This window comes from Coenobita brevimanus, chromosome 76 (genome assembly GCF_032717465.1).
Source record: "Coenobita brevimanus isolate Jiangsu-jjx chromosome 76, ASM3271746v2, whole genome shotgun sequence".
Lineage (NCBI taxonomy): Eukaryota > Metazoa > Arthropoda > Malacostraca > Decapoda > Coenobitidae > Coenobita > Coenobita brevimanus.
In genome coordinates this window covers 20,071,607-20,094,278 of record NC_137029.1, presented here as the reverse complement: position 1 = coordinate 20,094,278, position 22,672 = coordinate 20,071,607, and the positions used below count along the sequence as shown (strand labels likewise).

Here is a 22,672-nt window from a genome sequence, read left to right as displayed (position 1 = left end):
TTAGAACTGAACATTACCAAATTATCAATGCGTTTGTGTTGTCTGAACAGCCGACTGAATCTCGGTCAGGTTCACAGCTACCACTGTTACCAGATAAAACACCAACATGTTGGTGGACTAGGTGGCCTCGAGTCATCTGCTCGCAACTGTACAGTCATCAGCATAAATTAGCTGCAAGCCTTCTCGTGTGATGTGTCCTTTTGTCTGGCAACAGTGTAAGGGAACCAGTTGCCACAAAGACTTTTATGCACTTGAAAGACGTGTTTTTAAGAGGTGGTAATAGAGACCGCCTAAAGAAATGTTATGGAACGGCGAATGAGCGTAAAACTCTGATATTCCTCATTATAACTGTCTAAACTCTCCTCCTCTCTCTCTCCCCCTTACTTCTTCTAATGTCCACCCATCCCTCCCTCTCCCTCCTACCCCCCATCCACGTTCATGCCTCTTCACTTTCTCCTCTCCCCACCTTGTCTACCTTCATTCATTTATCCACGGCTCTAACCTGATTGGCGCGTCAGAGTTATCTCTTGATTTTTTGCTAAACCCAACCTGCCCTATTCCCATTTGCTCGCCGTACTACCAACTATATCCAAGTTTTATTATCATTATTCCTTCCTGTTCGTCTCATCCTTTCTCTCCCCGTCTCTTTCCCACTTGTTTTATTTCAGTTGTCTTTATTTTCACAATCTTTTGTCACTGCCAACAGCCGGGAGATAAAGGAACATTGAGGTCTCGCTCTTGTGATGTATTATTTACTGGTGTTCGTTTGAGTGAGCCTGGCAGTCGGTGGCTATTACTTCAGTAGGCGGAATTAAAGAAACCTTTGTTCCCATCCCTCCTATATGTCTCTCTTTTCAGGGAAAATGTTCCCATTCTTCACTGTTCACCTATTCATTAAGCAGTATCAGACCATAATGTTTCGAACTGTCGCATCATGTTTGAAGTAGAGATTGTGAGAAAAAGACTTGCATGGCAAGAAGCTCCTGAATATCAAGTAACAAAAAGGCTACAGGAATACACAAGAAACAGAGAAGAGTGCTATTCATTGCGTAGTTTAGCGCCGTGGAAAATATAAGGTAGACAGGGCAGGGAGAGAGGGGGAGAGCGAGGTGAGGTGAGAGGTAGGCTGGGGAGGGTCATCGAGAGGGGTACGGGGAAGAGAGCGAGAGTTTCATTCCATAACATTCATCTGTCGTCTTCTGCACATTTTTGTGCTGATCATATATAAAGAATGTTGCATTCTGGACGATTTTTAGTACTAATACTTATAAACACGTCTCTAAAGTGTACAAAAGACTGTGTGGCAACTAGATCGAATACACTGTTGCCAGACGAAACTACCACATCACGCGAACAGGCTTGCAGCGAATTTGTGCTGACGACTGTACACACGATCACACACATACACACGAGCGCTCTAATGCCACAACCATATCCTGCGACTAGATTGTCCACGTGGAAGTTTTGTTGACTACACCTAAGGAAATCTGCCTACTAGTCTAACACGAATCTTCATAAACTGCAAATATTCTTCATTTTTCTCACATTCAATCAGGAGGCTCAATGCAATTTTAAAGAGCTACAACGGCAGATAAAAAAAAAAAAAAAGATTTTTCTCGCTTTTTTTCCGTGACCATTTATCAATTGAATCTTCTTGTTATACACCTCAGATCCCAGCTCTCTATACGTGTTAATCAATTTTATGTTCTGTGTTCCATAAATGACTTTTTTTCGCCCTAAGAAGTGTCATCGGGGCATTGGAAGTAGTTGGGTGAGTTACAAAACGAATTTTGAGTACATATTGGGTGCATATTTAACGATGTCGCCCCAAAATTTGTTTATAAAGTCATCAATCCAGGAAATAATTTTGAACTACCCACAGTCGTATTACTATAGGCAGTAATTAGTTCACAATTAGCATTCTTTTTTTTATCTCTGGATTTCCAAGTTGTTTACACGTCTAATGAAACGAAACGTTAGGCTTGAAAACCTCAAGTGCCAGCCATCTTTACCTGTGAATCAGTTTCATCCCAAATGTTGCCTAGTTTAGCCTTCATACAATTTTTTTTTTTCCAGTCGGAATTTTCTCACCCTCAGAAATATTTTCTGAATTCTAGATATACTTGGAAAGGTTTCCCAACAAATTTGAAGTAAATTTTTCGTTTCATATATATTGTTTTCGATCGAAATTCTGCTGTTTTTAGGATCACTCCAGTGTAATCGTTATGAACGTCTCCTAAAGCCTGATTTTTACTGTAATGAGGTACCATTTTTAAATCTTGAAAGTACCAGTGGAAATGAAATGAATAACGCAAATGACCTTCTTCCTTACGTAAAAAATCCAGTTTCCTGACGACATTAATACAGTTCATTGAGTCCCTTAAAACTTCATTTTAGTAGCTCTCATTCACCATATGTGTACGATGACAATGTTATAAGTGGTAATTAATTATATATGTGCGTGTTATGGTAGTTTATTCTTTCTCGTATTTTTTTTCGTTAGCGTCAAAAGATGATCAGTATTACTACTCACGAGTGATAGTTTGGAGAGATTTTGCGTAAGAAAATGTGCCTCCGAACCCTAAAATACCAGCCTTCCTTACCTGCGAATCAGTTTCATCCCACGTGTTACCTCATTTAGTGTTACTATTTTTTTTTCTGATTTTTTCTACAAGAAATATTTTTCTGAAAATCCGATACACTTTGGAAGGTTTCTTATGTTATTTAGAGTATATTTGTGTAAGTATTATGTTTAGCGTTTTCGCACTCAATTATGCGGTTTTTATTATCAGTCCAGTATAATAGTTTGGAATTACTCCTAAATCGGTTGCTTTTAATTTAACACGATATTTTATAAATGAAAATAAAAGTAACACTTTTCCTACCGTAAAGCACCAAATAATCCCCAGACGACAGTGTTAGTTCAATCGGTGTTCCTTCAATCTTCATTTTTTTTTTGGTAGAGTAGCTGTCATTCATTTTATTTTACGGAGATGAGGAATAGAGTTATATAATCAATTATACATCTCGGTACCTTGAAAGAATAATCAAAAATGAAAAATACACATGATCGTAGTCCTAACGTAAAGAATCCAAACTTTCTCCATATCACCCAGTGTTCCCCCAGCCTTCATTTTTTTAAGTAGGTGTCATTCACTGTATGTCAGCGATGAGAATTAGTGATATATATCATGGTATTGCGATTGTGTTTAAACTTTTTTGTATTAATTTCTGTTCATCAGCATTTTTTCTCATTGAATCCCCCCCCCAAGAAGCGGGGGGACACAATCTGGCAGCACTATGGGTAGTTCTACTACTCTGCGGCCATGTTGTGTTAGGAAGAATAATGCCACCGAATTCCCTGCGTGTCGTAAAAGGCGACTAAAAAGGGAGGGGTGGGGGGACAATGGACGCCCTCTGTTTTTTAGTTCCTAAAAAGAGACAGGCCAGAGAAAGGGATGGGGTATAGAGTTATCCCCTTACCCTGAAGATTTTGTCTATGAATGTGCATGGATGTAGCACAATTGAGGGTAAAACAGAGGAGATTGGGAGAATGTTTATGAGAAGAAAGTTGGATGTGTTAGCTTTGAGTGAAACGAAGATGAAAGGGATGTGTGAATGGAAGATTGTCAGGTGTTGATACAGGAAGGCCTTGTTACTGAGTCTGGAAGTACAACAGTGTGTGATTGAATGGAAGATGTCATCGAGACTGATGTGGGTGAAGGCGAAATTTGAACGTGAGTGGTGGGTGTTTTTGAGTGCATATGGGCCTGGTAGTGAAAGGGATGAAGAGAGGAAGTCTTTCTGGAATGATGTTGATGTCTCCAGAGTTTTAGAGCGAATGTGAATGCGGTAATGATGGGAGATCTGAATGCTAGAGTTGGAAATGTAGCAGTTGAAGGTGTAGTTGGTATGCATGGTGTGCCTGGAAGAAATGAAAGTGGGGAGCGAATGATAGCGATGAGTGGTGAGCGAGAGATGGTGATTGGAATTACGCTGTTTGAGATGAAAGATATTTATAAGGGTGAGACAGAAGGGTGGAAGGGTTGTTGGTAGAACAATGATGGACTCTGTGGTTGTGTCTAGGAATGTAATAGGAAGATTGTTGGATGTGAGAGTTCTGAGAGGGGAGGGTGGAGTGAAAGTTAAGAGTAGGTAAGAGATGTGTGAGAGCTAGGAGGGTTTGGTGTGGGAGGGAGATTTTGAAAGTGAGTTGGATAAGAGAAAAAGATAGAGTATCAGGAGAAATTGAAAGATAAGTGGAACGCAGTGAAAGATCAGGAAAATGGCAGTGTGGAGGAGGAATGGCAGTTGTTTAAGAGTGCTGTGGTGGCGCATGCAGAAGAGGTGTGTGGTGAGACGTGTGGGTGGTGGTGTAAGAAAAGGAAGTGAATGATGGTGCGAGGAAGTAAGTATGGCTGTGGCTGAGAAGACTTGCATATGAAGTGTGGCTGCAGAGGAAGGATGAGATGTCATATGAAAGCTATAAGGAAAAGAGGAATAGGGCGAGAAGGGCTGTGCGTGATGGCAGCAGATGAGAGGCGGGGTAGGCGGCTGACAGAGAATTTTCAACGGAATAAGAAAATGTTATGGAAGGAGGTGAAAAGGGTGCGAAAGGGAGAGCCTGGGAAGGAAGAACGAGTAAAAGCAGAGGATGGAAGGATGTTAATTGAGATGGATGCAGTAAGGATGAGTCGGGCAGAGTATTTTGAAAGATTGTTAAATGTAGAGGAGGAAAGGGTGGCTGAGACTGTGGCGAATGGAAGGGTGCAAGGAATAAATGTGTTGGGAGAGTTGAATGATTCTTTGATCACGAAGGAGGAAGTGGAGAAGGCAGTAAAGGAGATGAAAACAGGGAAAGCTGCAGGTATGGATGGGTGTGCAGTGGAATGCCTGAAGGGTGGTGGAGTGACTATTGTTGACTGGTTAGTAAGATTGCTGAATGTGTGCTTTGTGAAAGATATGGTGCCTATTGACTGGGCAAGTGCTTGTGTGGTCTCGCTGTATAAAGGTAAGGGTGATAAGTATGAATGTACTAGCTTTAGGGGTATAAGTCTGTTGAGTGTTGTAGGTAAGGTTTATGGTAGTGTTAATTATGAGAGTTATATAGGGTACAGAGGGAGTGATTGGTGATGAGCAATGTGGCTTAAAGAGAGGGAGGGGATGCGTGGATCAGGTGTTTGCTGTGAGACAAATGTGAAAAGTATTTAGCGAAAGGCAAGGGTGTGTTTTGGGCATATGATAGAATTGATAGGGAGGCTTTGTGGACTGTTTTAAGATTGTATGGACTTGATGGTAGGTTACTGAAAGGGATGAAAAGTTATGTAAGTAGTGGAGCGTGTGTAAGAGTGGAAAATGCTGTGAGTGATTGGTTTCAGGTGAAAGTGGGGCTCCAAGAGGGATGTGTGATGTCGCCTTGGTTGTTTAATATTTACATGGATGGTTTTGTAAGGGAGGTGAATGCAAGAGTTTAAGGTGGAGGTCTGAGTCTGGTGAATGTTGATGGTGGAGAGTGGAATCTGAAGTAGCTGCTGTTTGCAGATGATACTGCACTGGTGACTGATTCAGAGGAGAGATTGAGACAGTTGGTAGAGGAGTTTGGAAGGGGGTATGAAAGGAGGAAATTGAAAGTAAATGAGAATAAGAGTAAAGTGATGAAGTGTACGAGGTTGGTAGATGGTAGGGGGATGAATATAGTTTTGAATGGCGAGTTGCTTGAGGAGGTAGTTTTAAATATCTAGGGTCACATGTTGCTGTGGATTGAAGAATAGACGCTGAAGTGAAGTTTAGAATAAATGAAGTAGGAAAGGTGCTGGGAGGTATGAAAAAAGTGTTTAGATGTCGTTCGCTTAGAATGGATGTAAAGAGAAGGCTGTATGAGGGTGTTGTGGTACCGACTGCGTTATCTGGGGCTGAAACATGGAATATGGGTGTAGCAGAGAGGAAAAGTTTGAATGTAATGGAGATGAGGTGTCTGAGGAGTATGTGTGGAGTGACGCGTACGGATCGAGTGCGAAATGATGAAGTGCGAAGGAGAATTGGAGTTGTTCGGGAGATGGCTGGTAGAGTTGAGCAGAGGGTGTTGCGATGGTTTGGGCATATGGAGAGAATGGATAATGAGCGATTGGTGAAAAAGATAACTAGATCTGATGTGAGAGGTGTAAGGCTGAGAGGAAGACCACGAATAGGATGGATGGACAGTGTGAAGAGAGCGCTGGATGCGAGAGGGATGTCTGTTGAGCAAGGAAGTACTACTACTGTAGCCTCGATACAGTGGCGCATGAAGTGAACGTTGTTGCTTAAATCTTCGAACCTCAAGGTATCATTACAGCCCAAATTGTGTTTAACCTAAATGCTCTACATATATATGATTCAATACTTGCCATTATATAATACTTGCCTTTATATAACGCATTTTAACTGTCCTCAGTTTTGTGATTACGTTTCGCTCGTATCTAATCACCTTATCTGGATCCCCGTATCTGAGGTCAGAGAAAGGAGGGAGCTGTAAGCCTCGCACATAGCATGCTCAGATGAGACCACACTTGCTTGAAGAAACGAGTTTTCTTTCACCTTGCCGGTGCAGCTAGTTTATTCATTCTAGCCAGAATATCGTCATGAACAGACAGGAGAACCTCATTGCTCAACGTGGGCTGATCATCGCACTACGGGAAGCCGGCCACCGTGTTAGAGATATCGCCAGCCTCCTAGGACTCTCCTCAACTACAGTGGCGAAATGGATTAGAAGGTGGAATGACTCTGGAGACCTGAGGGACGCGGGTAAGTTTGTGTTGTAATAAATTAACTGAATACCATTAACAGCTACGTATTATAACATAATACAATAATGTTAAAATAATGTGTTCAAATAAGACGTTGTTATTTCGTTGTTGCATATTAATTGACGATATTCATGAATTAAAGGATCGGTGCCTGCATATTCATCCTTTGAGGGAAAGTATGAACTTTATTAAATAAGCGATCCTTTCTGATGACCTCTAACGCTACTCAAACTTCACAAAACCTCTTTTAATAATCAGTACTTATAAACATTTCGTAATTCAGGTCCTGTCTTTCATTCTGTCAGGTTCTTCTGTGAATCAGACTTGCAACAAATAAGTATGCTGCTGCTAAGAACTGGTGTTCCCCCCCTGTGGCGGGGGGGACACAACCTGGCCGCATTATGGGGTGGTACTACTACTCTGAGGCCAGGTTGTGTTAGGAAGAATACTGCCACCGTATTCCCTGCGTGTCGTAAAAGGCGACTAAAAGGGGCGGGGTGAGGGGACTAGGGACCCCCTCCTCTGTTTTTAGTTCCTAAAAAGAGACAGGCCAGAGAAAGGGGTGGGGGATGGAGTTATCCCCGTACCCTGAAGATTGGGTCTATGAATGTGCGTGGATGTAGTACGATTGAGGCTAAAAGGGAGGAGATTGGGAGAATGTTTGTGAGAAGAAAGTTGGATGTGTTAGCTTTGAGTGAAACGAAGATGAAAGGGAAGGGGGAATCTATGTTTGGAAGTGTGAATGGAAGATTGTCAGGTGTTGATAGAGGAAGGGCAAGAGAAGGTGTGGCCTTGTTAGTGAGTCCGGAAGTACAGCAGTGTGTGATTGAATGGAAGGAGGTGTCATCGAGACTGATGTGGGTGAAAGCGAAATTTGAACGTGAGTTGTGGGTGTTTGTGAGTGCATATGGGCCTGGTAGTGAAAGGGATGAACAAGAGAGGGAGTCTTTCTGGAATGATGTTGATGAGTGTCTGCAGAGTTTTGGAGCGAATGTGAATGTGGTAATGATGGGAGATCTGAATGCTAGAGTGGGAAATGTAGCAGTTGAATGCGTAGTTGGTATGCATGGTGTGCCTGGAAGAAATGAAAATGGGGAACGAATGATAGCGATGTGTGTTGAGCGAGAGATGGTGATTGGGAATACGCTGTTTGAGAAGAAAGATATTTATAAGTATACATGGGTGACACAGGAGGGTGGAAGGGTTTTTGATAGAGCTTTGATGAACTATGTGGTTGTGTCTAGGAATGTAATAGGAAGATTGTTGGATGTGAGAGTTCTAAGAGGGGAGGGTGGAGGTATGTCTGACCACTACCTGGTGGAGGGAAAGTTAAGAGTAGGTAAGAGATGGGTGAGAGCTAGGAGGGTTAGGTGTGGCAGGGAGGTTTTGAAAGTGAGTTGGATAAAAGAGAGAAAAAGATAGAGTATCAGGAGAAATTGAAAGATGAGTGGAACGCAGTGAAAGATCGGGAAAATGGCAGCGTGGAGGAGGAATGGCAGTTGTTTAAGAGTGCTGTGGTGGGGCATGCAGAAGAGGTGTGTGGTGTGAGACGTGTGGGTGGTGGTGTAAGAAAAGGAAGTGAATGGTGGTGCGAGGAAGTAAGTATGGCTGTGGCCGAGAAGAGACGTGCATATGAAGTGTGGCTGCAGAGGAAGGATGAGATGTCATATGAAAGGTATAAGGAAAAGAGGAATAGAGCGAGAAGGGCTGTGCGTGATGCTAAAGTGGCAGCAGATGAGAGGTGGGGTAGGCGGCTGACAGAGAATTTTCAACAGAATAAGAAAATGTTTTGGAAGGAGGTGAAAAGGGTGCGAAAGGGAGAGCCTGGGAAGGAAGAACGAGTAAAAGCAGAGGATGGAAGGATGTTAATTGAGATGGATGCAGTAAGGAAGAGATGGGCAGAGTATTTTGAAAGATTATTAAATGTAGAGGAGGAAAGGGTGGCTGAGATTGTGGCGGATGGGTGCAAGGAATAAATGTGTTGGGAGAGTTGAATGATTCTTTGATCACGAAGGAGGAAGTGGAGAAGGCAGTAAAGGAGATGAAAACAGGGAAAGCTGCAGGTATGGATGGGTGTGCTGTGGAATGCCTGAAGGGTGGTGGAGTGACTATTGTTGACTGGTTAGTAAGATTGTTGAATGTGTGCTTTGAGAAAGGTATGGTGCCAATTGACTGGGCAAGTGCTTGTGTGGTCCCGTTGTATAAAGGCAAGGGTGATAAGTATGAATGTACTAGCTTTAGGGGTATAAGTCTGTTGAGTGTTGTAGGTAAGGTGTATGGTAGAGTGTTAATTATGAGAGTTAGAGAGGGTACAGAGGGAGTGATTAGTGATGAGCAGTGTGGCTTTAGGAGAGGGAGGGGATGCGTTGATCAGGTGTTTGCTGTGAGACAAGTGTGTGAAAAGTATTTAGCGAAAGGCAAGGATGTGTTTTGGGCATTTATGGATTTAGAGAAAGCGTATGATAGAATTGATAGGGAGGCTTTGTGGACTGTTTTAAGATTGTATGGACTTGATGGTAGGTTACTAAAAGGGGTGAAAAGTTTTTATGTAAATAGTAGAGCATGTGTAAGAGTGGGAAATGCTGTGAGTGATTGGTTTCCCGTGAGAGTGGGGCTGCGACAGGGATGTGTGATGTCACCTTGGTTGTTTAATATTTACATGGATGGTGTTGTAAGGGAGGTGAATGCAAGAGTTTTAGGTGGTCTGAGTCTGGTAAATGTTGATGGTGGAGATTGGAATCTGAAGCAGCTGCTGTTTGCAGATGATACTGCACTGGTGACTGATTCAGAGGAGAGATTGAGACAGTTGGTAGAGGAGTTTGGAAGGGTGTGTGAAAGGAGGAATTTGAAAGTAAATGAGAATAAGAGTAAAGTGATGAAGTGTACGAGGTTGATAGATGGTAGGGGGATGAATATAGTTTTGAATGGTGAGTTGCTTGAGGAGGTAGATTGTTTTAAATATCTAGGGTCACATGTTGCTGTGGATGGAAGAATAGATGCAGAAGTGAAGTTTAGAATAAATGAAGTAGGAAAGGTGCTGGGAGGAATGAAAAAAGTGTTTAAATGTCGTTCGCTTAGAATGGATGTAAAGAGAAGGCTGTATGAGGGTGTTGTGGTACCGACTGCATTATATGGGGCTGAAACATGGAATATGGGTGTAGCAGAGAGGAAAAGTTTGAATGTAATGGAGATGAGGTGTCTGAGGAGTATGTGTGGAGTGACGCGTATGGATCGGGTGCGAAATGATGAAGTGCGAAGGAGAACTGGAGTTGTTCAGGAGATGGCTGGTAGAGTTGAGCAGAGGGTGTTGCGATGGTTTGGGCATATGGAGAGAATGGATAATGAGCGATTGGTGAAAAAGATAACTAGATCTGATGTGAGAGGTGTAAGGCTGAGAGGAAGACCACGAATAGGATGGATGGACAGTGTGAAGAGAGCGCTGGATGCGAGAGGGATGTCTGTTGAGCAAGGAAGAGTGGCTGTGCGTGACAGAAATAAATGGAGAGAAATTGTGAATAAATAAGTGATGACGCAGCCCTGAGGGGATATTCTCCCGCATTTGGTCTGATCAGCTAGTCAGGTCAGGTGCGGGTAAGGGGATGGGTATGTTATGATGTGGCAGGGGTAAACCAGTTCTGCTGTCGGGCCCTGCTGCGGATGTCACTGATTGCATTGCGCAGTTGACCCTTGTGCGGTGTGGTGCGGTGAGGATCTGTCCGTTCTCCCCTTTGGGGCTAAGATGTGAATGAATGTGTTTAAATGGATGAGTAAATGGAGAGTGTGTCGTCCTGTCTCGGCTACCTCCCTTTCCTTGGGGGAAGCAGCCTAGGTATATAGATAGATAGACTGATATATATATATATATATATATATATATATATATATATATATATATATATATATATATATATATATATATATATATGTAAAACAATTAAGTTTAAGCCCTTGGCCACCCCGTTTGGGATACATGTCATCTGGCAATGAATGAATGAAATAATATATATATATTATTATTTTGTTTTTTTGGGGGGGGGCGGGAGGTGATATTTGTGAGGTAGAAGCAGCATAAGTAGCATAACGTTTGATCACAGAGAGGAGGCCCCGTTCCCGAGTAACAACTGCTGAACAGGACGGCATGATTAGACAAGCAGCAGAAGAAACCCCCCTGACAACTGCAGTGGTCATTCGGCAGCAGCTGCAGCTACAGGTGTCTGTGGATACCGTGCGGAGACGTCTCCATGAGGCAGGTATTCATCATAGAATTCCTGCCCAGAAGGAAACCCTCACTGATCAACATTGCGCTGCTCGACTAGCATTTGCTGAAGGAAACGTAGACAAAGACCTTCATTATTGGTCAAGAGTTGTTTTTTCCAATGAAAAATCATTTTGTTCCCATAACCATGGACGCCGCCATGTGTGGAGACTAAACAGCTCAAGGTATTGTTTTACCTACGTTAGATAGTATTGCTTTGTGGACAAACCCGCATCAATTGCTATTTAGGTAATTATACTTGTTACTTATATGAAACATATGGCTGAAACGTTGTAGTACTCTCTCTTTTTTTGGCTTGGCCACTCTTTTGAGAGTGTGAAAAGTGTGAAGAGTGTGAAGAGAGTGTGTGGGATGGGGTTGGGGGGTGTCCGACCTAGCGCTGAAGACACGGTAATGATCAGTATGTTTGGAATGTTTCTCTATAGTTAAATATTGAATACAGTTTATGATTTATACTTATTATGCAACGATATTACATCACTTAGCAATATTTTTTTGGTTATTTACTTCTCTAGCATTCCCGTTGTCAGTATCCATTAATAATAATGATGATGATGATGATATCCTAAAATTAATATCCTAGGATTGCATTTTTCAGGTATGACCATCAAAACATTAGCAAAGAGGCACGCAGCGGACACATCAGCTGCAATATGTGGGGTTACATGTCAATTCACAGAGTTGGCGACGTAACAAGAATTGAGGGAAGGTTTACGGCAGAAAAGTGTATCGATATTCTGCAAAATATCTTCCTTCCATCCCTCGAACATAGGAATTTTCCATTTCCACCAGGCCCAATAGTTTTCCTCCACGATCGCTGCCAGATTCATACAGCCAGGGTAGTGATGGAATGGTTCAACCAGCAGGAGAATTTGCAGCTTCTGGAGTTGCCTAGCAAGGGATGCGATTGCAATCCCACTGAACATCTTTGGGCCAACGTGGTTAACTGTTGGGAGCCCGACAGAGAGCGAACCCCGGAGCAGCTGATGCAACACACAAGGGAGCAGTGGGAGTTTTTCCGAGGCAAGCCAGAGCTCCTTAGCAGCCTCATGACCAGCATGCCTGACCGATTAAGGGAGGTTATTGAAAAAGACGGAGGGTAGACACATTACTGAGTGGTTATATTACACATCATTCATAATAAAACATTGTATTAACTGTGGCTGTCCATTTATGAGTTTGGTAATGGATTTTCTTCTGCCTCCTAGAAGACTACAATATTTGGAAACTTTTGTTTGCGCTATGAGTGTTTGCTTTTGTTACAAATGGTCCAAGGTAATTGATCCGAGAAAAGGTTTCTGCAGGGCACTACCTTTCATTTATGTCAAAATGTATCCTATATGGAAGTGATGTTGATAAATTTATTTACCCAAATATAAAAGGTTGTTATACGGCAACCATGGTTGTCATAAAGCCAGAATTACAAACATGATCACCATAGTTTCCATCCATACCTCTGTCTCAGTGTTCATTTGTGTATTCAGTTCATGGGTATCGCTTTCTGAGTATAATGTATACAAATTAATAATGTTAATAGATAGGTATAGATAGATATTTTGTTGACCGTAACAATGAATATTCTCAACTTGCAATAAGTAAAAATACATTAAATTCCCCGATGGGGGGTTCTGTCTTAAGTATTTAATTCTTTAACTGTCCCTCCTTTCTTTGCTTCCCTCTTGCTTGCTTTCCCTTGTACTCTGACTCTACTGCGAATATTGAAGCAAGTGTGGTCTCGTCTGAGCATGCTATGTGCGAGGCTTACAGCTCCCTCCTTTCTCTGACCTCTGATACGGGGATCCAGATGTGATACGAGACAAACGAAAAGTAATAAAAAACTGAACTGAGGACAGTTAAAATGCGTTATACAATGGCAAGTATTGAATAATATATATGTAGAGCATTTAGGTTAAACAAAATTCGGGCTGTAATGATACCTTGAGGTTCGAAGCTTTAAGCAACAAAGTTCACTTCATGCGCCACTCTATCGAGGTTACTCCATCTCACACACGTTGATTGTTTCCAACTAAATCATCACAATGGTGCCACATCTCAGAAAACGTGCGAGCCCGTGTAACACGCGGAAGTGCTGGCGAGTGTACTATCTTTTTTTTCTGGATATCCGAGCTGTTTACACGTCTCTACTGAAAGGAATCTAGGATGTAACACGTGGGATGAAAATCCCACGTGTTACCTCATTTAATCATATTACTAATTTCTTTCCCCGAATCCTAATTTTTCACCCTCAGAAATGTTTTCTGAATTTTGGATACTATGGGAAATGTTTCGCAAAAAATTTACAGTGCATTTTGTGGAAGTGGCATGTTTATTGTTCTTGCCATCAATTAGGTGGTTTTTAGGATCACTCCAATTTAATAGTTTTTAATCACTTCAAAAGCCGATCCTTTTGCCGAAACAAAACGTGTGAAAGACACATGATCGTACTCCTAATGTAACTCCTAATGTAAAAAATCCAGATATTCTCAATTTTTTGTAGGTTTCATTCACTGTATGTCAACGGAGATGAGGATTAGTGTTATAAGGAGTACTTAATTATATATATTTATATTGCTATTGCGTTTAAATTTTCTTGTATTAACTTTTATGAGCCAGTAGTTCATCAATAATTCTTCTCACTAATTATCACAGTGTTGAGATTTTCCCTACGGCAATGTGGCTAGTGGTCTAACTCGAACCTTCGTAATGTACAAACATTTTTTATTTTTTTATTCGAGGTTTCCTGCTTGTTTCGGTGACCAAATCGTCAATTGAAACGTCTTGTTCTTAAACACCATATATGTCAGCTATCTTTACGTGGTAATCGCTTTTTTTTTTTCCTCTGATTTTTTTCTCAATCTCAGCAGTTTCATTCGAGTATTAAAGTACCTGAGTGGGTTTCAAAACGAATTTTAAGAACATTTGTAGAATATACATATTTCGGATTTTCGCCGAAAAATGTTCTTACAGTCATCAATATATATATATATATATATATATATATATATATATATATATATATATATATATATATATATATATATATATATATATAGCCCGACGCCCTAATCCCGCAAAGGGTGGCCGCAGACAAAACGCCTCCAAGTCACTCTGTCACCCACCATTCGACTCCCCTCCCCCAAATCACCCCCTCCCTCATATACCTCTCAACTCCATCCCTCCACCTCATCCTCGGTCTACCCCTCCCTCTCCCCCCCCACCTCACCTACATACACCCTCTTAGTCAGTCTTTCATTCTCCATTTTCTCCACATGTCCAAACCACCTCAGTGTATTTCTCCTAATCTTTTGAACCACATCCACATCTACCCCACAACGTTCCTTCACTTCTTCATTCGTCAACCTGTCCCTCCACGTCACTCCACATGCTCCTCTCAAGTAACTCATTTCCACTGCTCTCACTCTTGACTTGTTCCCCTCTTGCAAGGTCCACGCCTCGCTTCCATACGTCAGGGTAGGGATCACAATACCATCAAGCAGTGACTTCTTAACTTCCATACTCACCTCCCTATTTCTCATCACTGCTTTCAGTGTACCAACAACCTTTCTTCCCTGCTGTACCCTTTCACGTACTTCATCCCCCAAAGTTCCATCCTTACTCATCACACTACCCAAGTACTTGAATGCACTCACATTCTCCATATCCTCACCATCCAAACTCACTGCACACTCGGTGACTTCATTCCTCTCAAACACCATAACTTTACTTTTGTTTACATTAACTTTCAGCTGTCCCAAATTCATTCACCAAACCTTGCAACTCCTATTCATCTTCCCTCAACAATACTGTATCATCAGCAAACAGCAACACCGGAAGCTTCCAAATCTCACCCTCATTCATTAGGGCCACCCCCACATCCACTGCCCTACCTTGCACCTCCTTTACAACCCCATCCACATCCATATATATATTAAACAGCCATGGAGACATCACACACCCCTGTTTCAGTCCCACATTGAGATCAAAGAACTCACTCAGCTCACCATCCACTCGCACCGTAGCCCTAGCTCCCTCGTACATACTCTTCACAGCACTCAACAATTTCCCCTCCACTCCATATATTCTTAATACCTTCCACATACCTTGCCTATCTATTCTGTCATAAGCTTTCTCCAAGTCCATGAAGGCAGCATACACTTTCCTTCCCTTCTCTAGATACTTCTCCACTAAACATCTTAGAACAAATATCTGATCTACACACCCTTTTCCCTTCCTAAATCCCCCTTGTTCTTCTCCAACTAGCTCCTCTGTCATATGCCTAACCTTATCAATGAGTATTCTACCATATATTTTACCAGTCACACTAAGAAGGCAAATACCCCTATGGTTACCACATACTTCTCTCTCCCCTTTTCCTTTGTACATAGGAACAATTATACCTGATTTCCAGTCCTCTGGAACCCTTCCCTCTTCCCAAGCCAATCTACACAACTTCCATATCCACTCCACAACAATCTCACCCCCATACCTAAGCATTTCACCACACACTCCATCAATTCCTGGGGCCTTTCCCAGCTTAATCTTCTTCATCGCTTCCACTACTTCCGACCTACTGATCTCTTCCTCCCTCCTCTCATCTCTTCTTCTCCCAGCCATTCCCCAACCACTTATACTCACACTGCTCTCACTCTCTACATTCAACAAATCCTCAAAGTGCTCCTTCCATCTCCTCAATTTCTCTCTCTTCTCCACCAACAATCTATTATTCCTATCTTTCACTCCCCTACTATTTCCCCTTTCACAATGCCTTACTTTCTTTACCTCCTTCCAAAACAATTTCTTACTCTCCCTCCATTTCATACTCAGATTCCTCCCAAACTCTTCATCCACTTTCTTCTTACTCTCCTTCACCAGTCTCTTAACCTCCCTTCTCCTGCTCACATATACCTCTCTCTTCTCTCTCTCATCTTCTCCCCTACCTCTACTCGCCAACCATTCACCATATGCCTTCTTCTTTTGTTCCACAGCTCGTTTCACCTCATCATTCCACCATGCTGTCCCTTGCACACCCTTGCATCTCCTCCTCACTCCACAAACCGCCTCACACGCTGCGCTTATCTCTTCCGTGAATATCTTACATACATCTTCCACCCCTTCCATCTGCTCTAGCTCATACCTTCCCAGTCTTTCTTCCACTATGCTCTTATACTCTGTCATTTTCTCACTAGCAATTTATCCACTCTTCTCACAGGAGCTGCTTCCTCCTGTCTTCCCCTTCGTCTCCTCAACCACTTTCTTTGCAGCTCTACCTTGGCCATCACTAAGTGATGGTCCGAGACTCCATTCCCCCACCCTCTCCACACCCTTGCATCCAACACTTGTCTTCTCATTCGCTCATATATATATATATATATATATATATATATATATATATATATATATATATATAGATATATATATATATATATATATATATATTTAATTCTGCATTTCCCAATCGTTTAGAAGTCTTTAATGAAACGAAAATCTGTATGTGTAAAACGTACAAATACCCACCTTCTTTAACTGTGAAGCAGTTCTATTCCAGGTTTTCCTTGTTCTTCATTGTTACTGATTTGTTTCCAAGTCGAGATGTTTTCAACATCAGAAAAGTATTCTGAATTTTTGGTATAATTGGAAAGTTTTCCCAACAAATTTATATTACATTTGTGATTGTGAAAGTTTTATATTTAGTGTCGTCGCACTCATTTTTTTTTTTTTTTGATTATCATAATAGGTTGGAATGACTCCTAACGTGGTTGCTTTTACCTTAACACTACTATTTTTTATCCTGAAAGTACTGTTATGAAGGGGGATTTTCCAGTTAGGTAGTCTCGTACCTTCGAGACGTTTCTGGTACCGTAAGTTTCTTTACGAGTCGTCAGAGTTGCCAGTTTGCTGGTAAGTTAAACATTCATTTACTTTGGTGCTCTTTCTCTTTATAATGTTTTATTTAAGTGATTGCTTGTTCTCATGGTAAATGATTTAGTGCTATGTAATGTAGGAAAACTCCGGCATGTTTTGATGTCTCGAACTTGGTAACTGTTGTTGCTAGGGGCTGATGCAAGACAGTATGTCCTAGAATGTCGAAGTGGACGTTTCTAGAACAATACAAGCTTATATAAGGATGGGGAAGAGATTAGTGAGTCAGTCGGTTTGAAGTTTTTAGTCGGGTTTCAGTTGTGTGAGTGAAGTGCAGTCGGTTTTGGTGCAGTTTGTGGAGAATTGCTTTGCAAGCATTGTATAATTACTGTCTGTGAAGATTGTATATTTTTGGTACTTGCGAAAACGGTGGAAAACAGTGACGGGTTATTGAAGTTTGTATATCATTGGAACTTGAGAAGACAGTGAAGTGTATTAAGTGTAATTACTGTCAGAGAAAATTATTTTCAGTACCTGTGTAATAAGTGAAGTGTTAGCAAGCATTAAGTGTACTGTGAAGTTTTGTTAAGCATTAAGTGTAACTGCAATCAGTAAAGTGTGTATAGCTTCAGTGCTTGTGAGAACAGTGAAGTTGAAAAGCATTAAGTGGAATTATTTGGAAAATACAGTGAACTTTAAGGAGCCAGTGTTTATTTTCGCCTCAGCTGATCTTGTGTACTGTACACCTAAAGGCTGACCATTAGAAGAACAACTCACTGGGCAACGTCCTTCCTGTATTGTACTACTAATAAAAGTCACAAATGAAGCTCTTCCTAACGTCAAAATCCAAAAAATCTCCAGACGAAAGTAATACAGTTCAGTCGGTGTTCCTTCAATATTCATTTTTTTAGTAGCTGTCATCTACGGAGATGAGGAATAGAAATATAATCTCGGGACATTAATTTTTGTGAAACAAAAGCTCATCCTTCTCACGCGTTATGAGTTTTCAGAGATTTAACCAAGGGAATGTTGCTTATGGTCTGTAGGGACTCTTCATAATGTGCAAATATATATTTTTTCTTTTTAGATTCATCCAAGATGCTCGATGCAATTTTAAAATGATACAGCTGTAATTAAAGAAGAAATATTTTCTCATTCAATATTTCTCGCTCGTTTCTGTGACTCCCACATCAACTGGTACGTCTTGTTCTTAAACACCTTAGATGATAGTTGTCTTTACGTGTGAAACGATTTCTTTTTATATGTTTTCTAAGTGACTTTTTTTTTTTTAACCTTCAGAAGTGTCACGTGATTACTGGAAGTAATTACGTGTGTTTACAATTTTGTATTCGTTTGTGGAAGACGCATATGAAGAGATTTCTCCCAAAGATGCTTGTACACCCATCACTCCTGTAAAATAAATTTGAACTACCACCAATCGTATACGTTCAACCGCAACTAGTTCACAATTGGCACATCGTTTTATCACTGGTTAAGATGAATTAAAAAAAAAAAAATACTCTTCCTAAATTAAAAATCCAGGCTACCCCAGCACAAAATACCTAACATAGCAGGTCGATGCTCTACCAACTTTTTTTTTTTTTATCACAAACAAGAAAAATGCGTATATGAGGAACAAAATAATGTTAATATATTGTATATCTCAGAACAGCTATGTATTTAATTTTCCCTATTCTTTATATCAGATAATCAATAGCTAAATTTCCTTTTAAACGATTAATTGGCTTTGGGGGTGATTTTCCTATGATAAATATGGATAATGATATCAAATGAATCGTCATAGCGGTGAAATATTCCATATTCAGGAGGCTCAAGATTCTACTTCAAAGCCGTAGTTATATACATATATAAATAATAACCTTTTTATCTCTGAATTTCCATAGAGAAGAGGTTCTCTTTAGATTTAAAATCTTCACTTGGCAGCCTTCCTTATATGTGAATCAATTTCATATCACGTGTTACCTCACTCAGCCTTGTTACTGATATTTCTCGCCCACGGTTTTTTTTTTTTTTTTTTTTTTTACCCTCAATGTCTTCTGAATTTCAGATACAAGTGGTTATGTTTCACACAAATTGAGTACATTTGTGGAAGATGCACACTTATTGTTCTCGCCCCTGATTAGACGGTTTTTAGGATCACTCCATTGTGATAGTTTTGAATCACTCCTAAAGCCGATGCTTATACCTTATCAAAACTTGTACTATTTTTTTATCATGAAAATGTCCCTAAAGATGAAAATAAAAGTAAAAAATTACCCTCGTAAAAATCTCCAAGCAGTCTCCAGACGACATCAATAAAGTTCATTCAGTGTTCCTTTAACCTTCATTTTTCTGTAGCTGTCATTAATTGTAGGTCTACGATGAGAAAGTCATAAATGGTACTTAATTATGAATGCGACATTCTCGTGTTATTTTCTGAGTGAAAGTTCATAAATATTCATTCTCTCGAGTTATCATAGTTTTGACAGATTTTACGTATGGTCTAAGATGTGCAAATCTTTTTTTTTTTTTTACACTAAATCACAAGGCCCGTTGCAATTTTAAAGTGCCGTTACTGCTGACAAACAAAGAAAATCTCTCTTTTCGAAAGTTTTCGCTTGTGTTTGTGACCAGTTCATTAGTTGAATCTTCTTGTTCTTAAACAAGATGCCACCTCTCTTTTATGTGAATCGATGTCATCTTATATGTTTCCAGTGATTATTTTTTTCGTTATCAAAAATATCATCTGAGTATTGGAAGCAACTGGATGTTTAAAATCGAATTTTGAATACATTTGTGGAAGGTTCATGTTTAACAATTTCGCTTCAAAATATGTTTATACAGGTATCAATGTAGTTAGTTTTGAACTTCCACCAATCGTGTACTATCAGCCGTAATTACTTAACAATTTGCACCCCTTTCCTCATATCTGAATTTCCAAATTGTTTACATGTCTTTGGAACGTAATTTTTTCTGCTTAAAACCCCCGTGCTAACCTTCGCCTGTGAATCAATTTAATCCCAGGTGTTACCTAATTTAGTTTTGTTACTTTTTTTTTTCCTAGTCAGAGTTTTTCACCCACAGGAATTTTTTCTTTTTTTAAGAAATTGAGAATTTCAAAAATTTTTAGTACATTTGTGGAAAATTCATATTTATTGTCCTCGCCCGCAATTATCGGGTTTTATGATCATCATCATCATCATCCGGACCTCCTTTCCCACCCAAGGGCAGGGTGAGGAGTTTTATGATCAATATATAAACAGATGCTTTTAGTGTAACAAGACGTACCAATTTTTATATCAAAAATAGAACCACAAACAAATAAGTAAATGACCCTCTTCCTTACGCAAAATGTCCAAAGAGCTCATATAGTTCATCTTCCCGTATTTTTATTTTATTTTCTTGAGGGTAAAAAGCTCATCAGTATTCCTTTTCACGAGTTATCGCAGTTTTGAGAGATTGTACAGTTGACACGAGTTCCATCTGTACCACCTAGTCGCGGGATATGGTTAACGTGGCGACAGCGCGGGTGTGCATGTTCGTGTATACATGCCCGAGAGATTTTCGAATCGCCAGGCTTCATCATCTTTGCCGTACTGTATTATTATGTAGCCGTTGTTTTATCGTGTGATATTGGCTAATAAATATTGTGCGATTGGGATAATGAGCTGGGCACGATGCTATTTATAAAGTCTGATTTATATTTAATGATTTCTCTCTTTTCTGGTAGCGTGAACCACGATACAAGTTGGGTTGCGGTTCAGAAACAGTGTGCAAGTTCACCCACAAATGGCCCGATGTAGGGGAAAGGGGAAAGTATGGGAGTGAGCGGGAGCTTGGCAGGTGAAGGAAAGGGGGATGAAGTGGGGTCACGTCGTTTACTCCTAGTTATAAATTCTTTGCCATTACAGTATATTTATTAAGGTGTCAATGATGTCCTGTATCCGAAACAATACTAAAGCTATTTGTTTTACTATTTATTATCATAGGCAACTGATTACACCCTTTTAATTACACCAAAAATAGGATACCCCCTCTATCGTTATCGTGAAGCCTGCTCCACCACCTAGACTCTTTCTTTCTCTCTCTCCCTCTGACACACACACACACACACACACACACACACACACACACACACACACACACACACTGTATTTGTCATTCTATGTACTGAATTAAATCCTTTTACGATATCATTTGTTCCAACTGAAAATATGCATAGAGTTGTAATATTAATATGTTTATTAACACTGCACTGTCAGGCTGGCAATACTGAAACAAACGGACAGGAAATATGTCTGGTGTGTGTCAGCTGCAATACTCCCACAATATGCTCCGTAATATGTTCTGGGAGTTCATAATAGGCTGCTTGTATTTCTGAAAAGAAATGGTTGTCGATCAGTATGTTAATTTTAATTATTGACATAACTTGAGGATCAGGATTAACCTCTACAGTGACACTATAACGCACTAGAGTAACTATCGGGATTGGTATCAGCCATGGAACACATGATTACCTAAAACATTTACATCACTGTATGACTACCTCAAGACTATTACTGAAACGTAGCCTATGCACGTAAGTATTGTTTATTGGCTAGCGTAATCCGTACGGTGATCTGGGAATGTATTGCACGTGTTTTGACAGTAATAAATTATAATGTTCATTAGCACAAACTGATAATGTGTGTGTCTACTGATAGGCAGCTGACGAGTTGAGAGAGAGAGAGAGAGAGAGAGAGAGAGAGAGAGAGAGAGAGAGTCGAGGTGGTGGAGCAGGCTGCACGTTAACGAAAGATGGGGTATCCTATGTTTGGTGTGATTAAAAGTCGTCTACAATAATAAATAATAAAAAACAAACAGGTTTATTATTATTTAGGTTATACGATATCAGACACCTTAATAAATATACTGTAATGGCAAAGAATGTATAACTGTTGGAGTAAACGACGTGACCCTGCTTCATCTCCTTTCCCTTCACTTGCCAAGCCCTCGCTCACTCCCACACTTTAACCTTCCCCCTACATCGCCCCATTTGTGGGTGAACTTGCTACTGTTTCTGTATTGTGGTTCATGCTATTAGAGAAGAGAAAAATTAAAGACGAGATTATTTTATACTAATCAAGTTTTATAAATAGAATAGTTCACAGCTCATTATCCTAATCACACAGTATTTATTAGCCAACATCACACCATAATACAAAAATCACATAATATTGGCGTTTCGAAAAATTCTCGGACATGTACAGTTGCGAGCAGATGACTCGAGGCCACCTAGGCCACCAACATGTTGGTGTTTAATCTGGCAACAGTGGTAGCTGTGAACTTGACCGAGATTCAGTCGGCTGTTCGGGCGAAACAAACCCAGTGATAAATTGTCAATGTGCAGTTCTAACTTGTCTCCAATCAATATCATGCATGTAAACGTATTATACTGATAATGATTATCGTGTCGTACACATGGTAGATATATTTATAACCATAGTATTACAATAGTGGCATCCAAATAGTGCTGCGTTCATTCATGTGAGACACACGGATATCCCGAGCGTGCTGCTCCATCACCACCTTGGTTTGTGACGTAGGCACCACGTGACGCCACATATGGGGAGGGGCATGAAGGTGGAACCAATTGGCCCGTTCATGATGATAAATATTTATAGAGTAATCGTTCGACTTTACCACTCGAATATTAAACAAACATTGGTTGCATATGTCAAAACAAGCTTATTATAACCGTTAATCCCATATACGT

General features: G+C 40.5%; 1 protein-coding gene across 1 annotated transcript; it reads left to right on the top strand.

Annotated features, from left to right (window-relative positions):
* Window positions 1–6,617: 6,617 nt before the first annotated feature.
* Window positions 6,618–11,751, top strand: LOC145408191 (uncharacterized). Its single transcript, XM_080278946.1, has 3 exons — window positions 6,618–6,780; window positions 10,877–11,032; window positions 11,657–11,751. Exons 1-3 carry the CDS (start codon window positions 6,618–6,620, stop codon window positions 11,749–11,751), a joined length of 414 nt encoding a protein of 137 aa, XP_080135072.1.
* The last annotated feature ends 10,921 nt before the right edge of the window (window positions 11,752–22,672 follow it).